At 35.1% G+C, this 11,125-nt stretch overlaps 3 protein-coding genes across 7 annotated transcripts in view; all 3 read right to left on the reverse strand.

The window, feature by feature from the left end:
- On the reverse strand, positions 2,867-6,223 carry LOC104790263. Of its 4 annotated transcripts, none has more exons than XM_010515972.2 (14): positions 6,062-6,223; positions 5,423-5,501; positions 5,218-5,329; positions 4,997-5,122; positions 4,789-4,893; positions 4,610-4,696; positions 4,391-4,506; positions 4,169-4,270; positions 3,967-4,080; positions 3,808-3,864; positions 3,597-3,717; positions 3,429-3,503; positions 3,295-3,330; positions 2,867-3,210 (listed from the first exon to the last, which is right to left on the reverse strand). In XM_010515972.2, exons 2-14 carry the CDS (start codon positions 5,443-5,445, stop codon positions 3,097-3,099), a joined length of 1,188 nt encoding a protein of 395 aa, XP_010514274.1. In that variant the 5' UTR covers positions 5,446-5,501; positions 6,062-6,223; the 3' UTR covers positions 2,867-3,096. The 4 variants fall into 4 exon arrangements, with proteins under 4 accessions (XP_010514274.1, XP_010514276.1, XP_010514275.1 ...); XM_010515974.2 differs by having other exon boundaries at positions 6,028-6,223; XM_010515973.2 differs by lacking the exon at positions 6,062-6,223 and adding an exon at positions 5,652-5,736.
- On the reverse strand, positions 7,590-9,871 carry LOC104790266 (GDSL esterase/lipase At3g26430). Its single transcript, XM_010515978.2, has 5 exons — positions 9,026-9,871; positions 8,707-8,916; positions 8,434-8,603; positions 8,067-8,337; positions 7,590-7,980 (listed from the first exon to the last, which is right to left on the reverse strand). The coding sequence occupies exons 1-5, from the start codon at positions 9,261-9,263 to the stop codon at positions 7,721-7,723; spliced, it is 1,149 nt and encodes a 382-aa protein (XP_010514280.1). The 5' UTR covers positions 9,264-9,871; the 3' UTR covers positions 7,590-7,720.
- The window catches only part of LOC104790265 (glycine-rich RNA-binding protein RZ1A-like), a 2,689-nt gene continuing 1,933 nt past the window's right edge, over positions 10,370-11,125 (reverse strand). For both annotated transcript variants that reach the window (XM_019246644.1, XM_010515976.2), the window contains exons 4-5: positions 10,753-11,030; positions 10,370-10,650 (exon numbers count right to left, since the gene is read on the reverse strand). In XM_019246644.1, the coding sequence (XP_019102189.1) occupies positions 10,769-11,030 (262 nt within the window). In that variant the 3' untranslated portion in view covers positions 10,370-10,650; positions 10,753-10,768. The remainder of the gene's footprint in view (positions 10,651-10,752; positions 11,031-11,125) is intronic.

Here is an 11,125-nt window from a genome sequence, read left to right on the forward strand (position 1 = left end):
TGCTCGGATTATGAAAAACCGATATTACCAAGATGATAATATTTTGGATGCAAGAGCAAGAAAGAACCAGTCCTAGGGTTGGTATTCAATCTTAATTGGATTAGATCTTCTTAAGAAAGGAACTCGTTATATTGTGGGAGATGGTAACACTATCCGTTTAGGTGTTGAAAATTTTATAAATACTCATCCACCTAGAGTAGTTCAAACACTATCTCCACAATGTCCTGCATCACTAGAGTCTATAATTTCCAAAAATGGCAGTACTAGAACTTGGAACTACCAAAAAATTTCTTCCTTGGTCACTCAGGAACATGATTTAATCCAAAACATATACTTATCTCAAGTGGAGCAACCGGACAAACTCATCTGGAACTACACACGATCAGGTGACTACTCGGTTAAATCTGGGTACTGGTTTATCACACATTATCCTTTCGACCCAGGTGTAGTCCCAAATATACCACACGGATCAGTGGAACTCAAGAACAAGATCTGGAAACTACGGCTACTACCGAAGATTAAACACTTCCTCTGGCACATAGTATCAAGAGCTATACCAACCACAACTAGACTAAGGACAAGAGGCATGAATATTGATGCTTTATGTCCAAGATGCCACCAAACAGAGGAAACAATTCAACATGCATTATTTTCATGCCCTTTTGCTCAAATGACATGGAAACTAGCTGCCAATAATTCCTTAAATATAAACCAATTACCATCAACTGCAGAGGAATGTATCTCTCAAATAATCTCTTTCTCTTCCCAAACTAATCAACTTTTTGATTCTCTGATACCTTTTTCCTACTATGGCGTATTTGGAAGGCAAGAAACAATCAGGTTTTTGATAATTTCCGTGAGAGTGTAACCAAAATAGTTTTACAAGCAAAGTCGGATACAAAGGAATGGATCAGTAACTTGACAACCTATGTAGCAACACCCTCTGCATCAAGAGCGAACACTACCACTTGGTTACCTCCTGCATATCCGTCTCTTAAGTGCAATTTTGATGCGAGTTATGATTATACCATAAAACGGGCAACAAGCGGGTGGATATTTCGAAATAATCAAAGTGAAGCTGTAGTATGGGGTGCAACAAGACTAAGTCATGCAGGATCTCCTCTAGAGGCTGAAACAATGAGTCTTTTAATCGCGATACAACAAGCATGGATCAGAGGATATCAATCAATTGTTTTTGAAGGCGATTGTGAAGTTCTAATCAAAACAGTTAATGGTCAACTCCTAAATGCTTCACTAACAAACCTATTAAGTGATATAAGAGTTTGGTCTTCAAAATTGTCTCAAGTTTATTTTACTTTCACCAAAAGAGAATGTAATAGTGTAGCACATTCATTAGCTAAATTTGGTTCTATTGATAAATTATATTACACTGAAACTGTATTGAAGCATCCTTGGTTTAGTCACTCTCTTTGTAAAGATTTAGTTTAATCAATTTATATTCTATTTGTGGAAAAAAAAGTAAAACAAATTAGGAAGATTCCATATAGATGGACCTTACTTAAGCAAAGCCCATTTTTAGAAAATAGCCCACAATCGTCACGTGCTGTAAAACCACGTAATGGGACACACTTAAATTTCTTAGAAAAACCTGTTATTTTTTTTTTATCATCTTTCCCACTCAAAAATCAAAATTCATATTTTTGCACTCCTATCCATGAATTAGTGGTTTTGTAATTCTCCTTTTAATTTCTTGAATTGGTTGTTGTGTGATATTGATACTGTCGTTAAAGCTGACAATTTATACTGATATTTTTAAGTTAATACTCCGGTTTATGGGCTTTTCCCGACGATCGGCGTATGATACAAAGTTAACCTCTGGTTTACTACATAGCCGGAGATTTAAAAGTTTGTAATATACCGGTTGGTTAGGGAGCTAAAATGTGGTGGATGATGATGGGAGAAGACAACGGACACTAGGCCTGACATTATTATCCGATATCCGCGAATATTCGTATCCGTATCCGAATCCGCTCCAAAAAAACGGATATCCGGACAAACAGATACGAATACGAATAGTGAAATAACAAAGAAAACGGATACGAATACGAATACGGATAGTGCTAAATTTTTAAACGGATAACGGATATCCGCTTTTTACTAAATATCATTTATTATATACGGATACGGATTATGCTAAATTTTAAAACGGATATTTGTTTTTCACGGATATCCGGTATTTAGATATCCGGTATTTTTGTCCAAATATAAGGTATTTTATACAAAATATGCTGTATTTAAGTTCAAAATACATAATTTTTGTTTTATTTTTTATTTTACGGATATCCACGAATATTCGCGGATATTCGAATTTTTAACGGATATCCGAATAACGAATATCCAAAATTTTCGGATACGAATACGAATAATAAATTACGGATAAAACGGATATGGATACGGATACGGATGCGGATACCAAAAAAAGTGGATATCCGCTCCGGGCTAACGGACACTACTATATATAATAAGACTTCTGATTTTTTTGCGGCGGCGTTTTTTTTTTTTTTTCTGTGCTTCCCCTCCATTAAAGTTTTGATTTTTCACTCGAATTTGAAATGAAAAGCTCGATTTACTTCATAGTATCTGTACCAGTGATTTTGGTTTAGGGATTTTAGGGTCTCATGGAGTCATGGTGCTTATTCTTGATTGAAACGTTTCAATATTTGTTTACTCATCAACTATGATATAGAGTGAGTTTTGTTCATTTCTTGAATCCTAAGAGATTTGTAGGGATCTTTTCGATATGCTTCCTAAAGAGTATAACACTTTCAAGAATTGAGTTTCGCAGCTGTTCATCTTCCTTTGTATCTTTTGCCGGGTACTTGCATAAGAATTGTATATATAGAAATGAAGAGTTTGAAAAGAACTTTATTAACTGTTGTAAGACTTGCAAGTGTTTCTAGAACAGAGCTATCTAGTTCTTTTCAAAGAATGTGTATTGGTGTGTGTGTGTGTGTATGTGTATACATATTTGGATATGTGCTCAATCATCATATCAACATTCTATTTCTCTTTTTACTCGAAATGCTATCTGAAGACTAAAGTTTGTTATTTCAGTTCCTCCACTGCTCTTTTGGTTTATGTACGAGTAGCATTTGAAGATGCAGATGCAATTTCTTTCAGATACTTCTGCTCTGACCGCGTCATTCTTTTCTGAAACATTGTCCATTCCCGTTTACATCTCTCCCTTACCTGACCAAAAACATGTAATATATTTCAGAAATTAACAACAATAGACTCGGTCGATAACGCAAATAGTTGCAGTTGAGCTATTACCCCTTGGAACGCGGTTTTCCCCTCCTGTGCAGTTCCCTGATCAATGTATAAAGAGATCACCTTCATAGTCAAAATTTATGAACCAAGAAGGTAGTAACTAAACTAGTTTGAGTATAGAAGGATCAGTTTATAACCTGGCCAGTTAGAGAAGGAATCTTTTGATGAATGATCCATTGAGAATCCACAACACCAATCTTCTCATGTGCAGGCTGTTTTATTGTATCAAGAAATCAATGTTTTTTCTTATAGTGAAATTATATACAATATGTGCTTTTGTGAAGAGATTGTATTTGTATCTAAACCTCGACACATTTTCTTAGAGCGAAGTCAAGACCCCAACCGTGAACCAAGTCATTCTGTATCATATGCCACACGCAACGCCATGAATCTCTTGAGAAAACTGGAGCCATAATCTCTATAAACCTAATAACGAACAGTTTGAAACCTATCAGATCAAGAAAATTAAAATACTTAGGTATATGAATTGTTGGTTTTGACAAATGAGGTCCATACCCTGCACAAGGAGGTAGGTGAGGATTTTTGCAGCGGCCTGGTCGCTCTTCGACTTCTCTGATGAAAGCATTTGGAACAAAACACGTTTTTAGTTGAGTTAATTTATTTACTTTAAACCTTGGCTTTAACAGTTTAAAACTAAGAGTTCATTTTGTTTACTTGTGAACTTCAACTCCGGGTATTCGCTTTGTTATCTTCCATGTAATTGATTTCTTTGATTCTACAGCGGGTTGCGATATTTCTAGACCATGCTTCTTTACTACCTTGATGTACCTGCGATGATGTAGGAAACAGTTTTTAGGATTTTCTGATTGAGTTTCTTGGAGATAGATAACATAATCAAAAGAAGCAGAGTACTTACTCTTCTGCGTCAAAGTTTTCAACACCAAGATCTTCGTCCCAAATGAATATATATTCATACGGTGCTATGATATCAGGATGCAAAAACCTTTTAGCATACCACCTTCAAAATGAAAACATATTCAAAAGTTTTATTAAAAGCTTAAGATCAATGAAAAGTGGAGAAATAAGTAAGAGAAGTGTTTGTAACATGTAGTAAGTAAGAGAAGTGTTTGTTAATTACCACTTGGTTTGCTTAGGTACGCTCACATGTATCGCCCGCTTAGACCATTCAAATTCGTCATATTCGGAGGTTTTCCCATCGTAATGAAACAGAACAATAGTGAAGTTATCTGAGAACTATTGAGAGAGTAAAATATCTTTAGTTAGCTTTTATAGGTTTTGCTGAAAGATTAGAAGAAAGTGGAAACAGAACACTAGAGAGAGAGAAAGAGAGACATACTTTTTTGATGCAAGCATCGATGTTTTTTCTCTGTTTATAAGAAACAGTAAAAGCAACAAGATACTTAGGCTTCACAACTGGTAAATCCTAAAGAAACACAAAAAAAAAACAAGATTCAGAGACAAGTTAATCAAAGATTTGAGTTAAAGATTACTAAACAAAACCACATGATGTTATACATCTTTAGGCAATCCCCATAATCTTCGTAAGTAAAAATCTGATTCGGCTGCTACAATACTTGGAGCTAACATCTCTGCACCTCGAGGATTAGTTGGAACCCAAATCTGCACAATATCCAAACAATAAGTCTTGTAAACTTATCCCACAAGATGAGTCATATATATATATATATATGTTCACAAGGGAGAAACAAAAAAAAAAACATGCCTTATGATGTGCTGGACCACTTGAATTAAACTCAATTTTTGGACTTCTCCTAGGTGAATTCTCTGCTTTCTCATTTTCTATATAAACATTAGCAACAGAAGGAAGTATGCTTGCTGGAAAATTCATCTGACAAAAAAAAAATATATAAAATAAACATTTTTACAAAAATCACACCAAAAACATTAATGTTTGAAAGAAACTAACATCTAAAAAGCTTATACCTTAGTTAGTGACAATGTAGGGAAAGATATTCCTAATAGAAATCCGATAACTATTCCCGCGAAAATCGCTATTATGAGCATCATACCGTCATTCGGTTTTTTACTAATCGAACTGCAAAAAGAAATGGATAATTATAAATCACTAATCATCATCTCTTTCATAATGAAACTCAAAGAGTCAAAGAATCTGGTTAAAGCCACAAACCAACGTAATGAGTTGTTTGCCATGTTCTGAAACTGGTTAAGTTGACCAATATCACCTAAGTCTCCCAGACTTTAAATATCTGCATGATCAAGTAAAAATAGTATTAAAAAAAAGGAAGGTTTTGTAGATTCAGATCAAATTCTCATATTGACATCAAAGTAAAAGAGGAAAGAAAAAATACAAAATTGAGAGTGATTTTGCTTAAACAGTAAGAAAGATACAAACAAACCTAATTGAAACTCTGGTCAAGAAAGATTAAAAATAAAAAAAGATGTATATATCTCAAAATATATATGTATATAATTTGAGCTTTCTTTGTAATAAATAAATTACGTACGCCGGTAACGCGTAATCAAACAAAATAAGAACAAAGAAGAATTCACAAGTTATGAACTCTTCTTTACTTTTAAAACATCATCTCTAGTTACTTATATGAACTTAATCTGGGCAAAGAAACGAAACTTATAAAGAGATGAAAATTTCTAGAATCAGATATAAGAAAGGGTTAACAAGATAATACAGAAAGACACGTTAAAACGAGAATTTAAATAGACTTAAATAATTGGATCAAGCAACAAAGAATTAAAGATATGTGATATACGTACGTTTATTAATGCAAACTAAAGAATAAAAATTTACCACCAGGAGGGAGAATATAGAAAACAAAAATCTAAAAAACAAATTTCGTCGTCTTCTTCGAAAAATTCGATCAAGTCTGAGAATTTTTATTTTCCTAATAGGGTCTGAGTCTGAGATATGTTATATAGTTTTTCACGAGTTTTTGATAATCAAATAAAAACAATTAAAAACAAATACGAAGAAGAAGAAGAAGAAGAAGATGGGAACATAGTTGAGAAGCTGTAATCAGGTGTGACGCGATGTACGGTATTATTGTGGGAGTTGACTTATTGTAAAGAGGCCTCGTGGAAGCAGCCAGACTGGAAGAAGACGGTATAGTCCACGCTCTTTTATATTTTCCACGTGGCGAATTATGTGTGGTTCATTATATAATTAACATCCCCAAGGTGATTCGTGGCTTTAGTTAAGGTGGAATAAATATAATTAATAATTTTCGTGAATGACATGATTAACCTTTCTGAATATAGATGGGTCTTAGGTGAAGTGGAGAGGACGAAAGCATATGTTGTTGATACAATAATAAGAAAAAAATGAGTGTCAATGTGGCGATTGGTAAGAAGTTAATATAAGTGTGTATTTAGTCTTTTTAGCATTATAATCACTTATTTTGGCAATTAGAGAAAAATGGGATCAAAACAAAAAATGAGTCAGAGATGTTTTCGAGTTGGGTTGGTTTTATTTCTAGTGTATATATCGTATGGGGAAGCGAAAGCAATAATCTCATTAGTAATCCATTCATCTCTTGACTCATAAAAACAGTAGATTTTTTTTTACAGCTGTTGACAAAAAAAAACGCTTATTTTCACTATGGCATATATGCCAAGAGTTTCTCAACAGTCATTGAGATCGTTGTTTCGAATTGGTGATGATGACTGTTGTTTCCTGTTAAATAGTCCATACTCACAACTTATATGGATCAGGTTTAAAAGATCAAAGATGAATTTTTTCTTTAAATTTGGATTGAGTTCCGATTTAGTATTAGGATATACTCATATTCCATATTAGAAGTTGACTTAAATAGTACGTATAGTATAATATGGTATCGGATTAACACTTTGTCCTGATCCAAATTTGGTCCATTGATCCATCCTTGCTCGAAAACACCAAGATTTATGGGTAGAAACACTATTATTTTAAACGAATCTATTAAGAATAACAATATCTCATATTGGAAGTTAGACAAGATCCTGACTAATATATAAAATATACAATATAAATTTTTTTAGTTATTGTCAATTGGTTTTGAATTAAAAGTTTCTACTCTAATATTTAGGACCCTTTGAATATTTTTCGGTTTATGTTCGAATTCAAATTTCTCTTTCCGAATCATGTTCGTTTATTGCTTTCGAGAGTATGTATGTTCTACCGACCTAAAACAGGGTTCAACTTCTGTTCCAAATGTTTATCAATATAAAATCAAGTTCTGCGATTAATCAAAACCTAATTAATATCTCTAACATTTTTAATGAATTTCATTGGATACGTGTCACTTCATTCTAAAAAAGAATAAGCAAATACAAATACAATATGACAGGTAGTTGCAATTTCATTTTCATGAGAATTTTCTTACAATTTGACCCAAAAACAAATATTCCAAATAGGCAATAGCTTTTATTAGTCCCCATCCACAAGGGACACTTTGGTCATATGATTTTTCTTTTATCTAGTAGTGCAGGCAAACTTAACGGGAAGAGAAGGATCCGAAAACGCCCCGCTGTTTATTTGCTGAAAGATCCATTTGTTTGCCGTTTCAGTGAAATGTATGCCGTCCCAGCTAACTCTAAACGACACGTCGTTACAAGACTTAGCAAGCACGACCTCTTTCCCTTTCACCATAACTTTAGCTCCACATCTTATATTATTGCTGAAATTGTACTTCCCACCATGTCCACAACAAGCTATCAACGGATATCTAAAACCTACATCACCACCAAATTCAAACATTAGAATCAATAAAACCATCATCAGTACAGATCTAAACATCAAAAAGGTTCATTCAAAATACCGAGTTTCTTGGCTTGAGTGATGAGAGTGAGCTTGATAGAGTAGACATCAACATAAGTAAATGCAGCTTTAGAAAGCTCTTTTCTTAATCCAATCACTCTTCTTTTGAGTTCAGAGTTATAAAACCGAGCAATCTCATTACGCGGAATCGCACAACCGTGAATGTCGATTTGAGAAGCAGGTACTGGAAACCTGTCTAAAACATAAGGTAAACAACCAAGAGGAGCTGTGTTGTGTATCCAGAATCTTCTTCCTCCTTTACTATACACTTTCTACAGAAATTTTAAAAAGAAAGTTGGTTGGTTAATTCAGTTAATCACAGTTATGTATCAATGTGAATAAAAAAGACTTTTAATTCTTTTGCTTACACGAATGGCGTTGGAGAATTGATCAAGAACTTCTGGAATATAAGCCTTGATTTGCTCTGTAGTCATGTTGAGTTTTAATCCAGCAGTGAGATCGTTCTGACCGATGTCAAATGTGTACAATGCTTCAGAGAAGTACTCTTTTCTCGGAAGTAGTTGCTTAAACACTCCACCTATTTGTAAAACCAAATCAGATCAAAAGGTTGAAACTTTTTTTTGCAAGCATTGTTCTTGTATATATGGTTAGGATGAAAAAGGTTGAAACTTTTAAAGTACCTTGGTTGCGAATGAGTTGTGAACGTGTGAGGAAATCAGAGAATTGAACCAACTGAACGTCGAGAGAGATGGGACTCGCACCGCCCTGAGAAATGGTGGTGTTCGGTGGCCGGACGGTGGATCCAGCGGTGGCGAAATTAGCACCATGGCTGAAATTTGAACCCATGGAGTCCAAGAAAGCATTTAGGTATGGTAACCCTAACTCCTCCGCTGAATTTTCAACAATAGAAGACAGAGGGAAATTTACTAAAGATTCAAACTTTAACAAAATTTGAGGAATTTATGAATGTCTGAACAGAGTAAGAACTAAGAAAAGAACCTATGAAGTCAATGATGAGTCGACCATCAGAGAAACGACCAGAAGGGGAGTGGAAGAAGGTTTGGCCATTTGGGAAAGGGGCTTGTCCAAATGCGGCGGAGAGTCCGCCTGTGTCGGAATTAGAGTCGCCGAAGTTGAATATCGCCGGGAAACTGTAAGAAGGAGAGCAAACTCCTGGATGCAAGAGAGATGATCCTACTACCAATACCAAATTTATTAACAAGACATTAGTTTCCATTTTCTCTTTGTAATCTTTCTACTGGTTAAAAAAAGCTTTAAATTTTGGGTGTGGCTGTGGTACGAGAGAGGAGGGAGAATTATATCCCCCTCTTCTCGAACGTTTACGCTAAATAACTACACAACTTTTGTCGCTCACTAAGTCTTTTTTAATGTGACCTACAAAGTCATTATGTAAAATTGCTTAGTTCTTTATGTGACTTTCTTCAGTTTTGTTAAATTGCTTAGTTAGTAGACTTAATTTATGTGACTTACTAATTAAAAGTCTTCTTCATTTAAGTTAAATTGCTTACTCCATTACTCATCATAAGTCGTATAACTCATAAGAACATCTAAGGGATGTATGCAAGACGAATTATGAAAGTAAGTGGCATTAAGCATCTATATTAATTAGTCAAGCATATACTATTCATTTTCTATAAGATAATAAAGTCAATGTTTACCCGACACAACTCATGTGACCGACAAATTATTTAATTTATGATAGCATGCTTAAATCTTATGATAGTATGCAATACAAATTATGGAAGTAAGTCGAGGCACATAGATGAACTAATGAAAAACCCTATTTATTTAACTATATTAGCAACATACTGTATAATGTGCCAATTCCTCGAGGCTAGAGCATGAGGGAATCAAAGGCAGGCCACGAGCAAGAGACAGAAGAACGAAGAGGCACGAAGAAAGAACCCATAAAGACTAGACAAACCATGAGAGCATATTCTAGACGAGCCATCCATTGGGTTTCTTTAGTTGAAGAAATTATTGGATTTGACTTGGAACCATGACACTAAAATTTCATAAGAACCATTCTTTTTTTTTGTTTTTCCTGAAAAATGTACTCGTGAGGGGATGTTTGAGTTCCAGAAGCCAAGTATCAGTCATCAATGTATAAATTCCAATCCCATCACAAGTTATATAGACCAGCCGTTATATTTCACGGCTAAACCCAAGTATCAGATGATCCTGCATCATTGTTTACCAGAATCAATAAACGGCATATCCCCAAATATAACAACATTTGAATTTTACCAAATGTTGACCCTGGATATGATATTCCGTAAAGATCAATCAAATCACATACCTGAGGCTTTTTTGCAAATTTGGTGTTGGGGGATAACCCACGCATTTCATTACGATAAGCATAAAGTAGCACATCTCAAATTGTCTCAAACCAACCAAGCACAAGGTTTCCATAGGGATCAACATATCAAAAGGAGAGAGAGCACTTTAGGAACATAGTCGACTCTTGAGTTTAGGGCCAAAATAGAGACACATCTTCTTTCTCGAGCTTAACCAAATACATTGAAGAAAACAGACCATCCAGTGTAACTTTGACTTCGCACTTGACAAGAGAGCCGAGAGCAGAAACCTTCAACTTCTTTTCACTGCAAAAGAAAATATGAAGTGACTTAAACTTAAGTCTTACAAGCACTTAACTTTGCAGAGATAATGATGGAAAAAAAGTTTAACCCAATGCATACACATACCTTTTGGCATAGAATTCTAGTAGCCACCACCTCTGGGGCGGTCATATGGAGCACGACTGTGCTTCTCACCTCCTGGACCTCCACGGCTGCCACCATCCCTGCTACGTCCTCCAGAACGCTCTCCACTGCGGTCAGGTCCATAGCGACTACCTCCACCATCCCTACTACCATACCTATCATCCTTTGAGCTGTACCTATCATCCTTTGAGCTGTACCTATCCTCCTTTCCACCGTACCTATCATCTTTCGCACCATACCTATCATCCTTTGCACTGTACCTATCGTCCTTTGAGCTATACCTTCCCCCACCATCTCTACTACTTTCAGAAGGACACTCCCTGGCAAAATGTCCAGGCTTGCCACATTTAAAGCA

The sequence above is a fragment of the Camelina sativa genome, chromosome 6 (genome assembly GCF_000633955.1).
Source record: "Camelina sativa cultivar DH55 chromosome 6, Cs, whole genome shotgun sequence".
NCBI classification, from domain to species: Eukaryota; Viridiplantae; Streptophyta; class Magnoliopsida; order Brassicales; family Brassicaceae; genus Camelina; species Camelina sativa.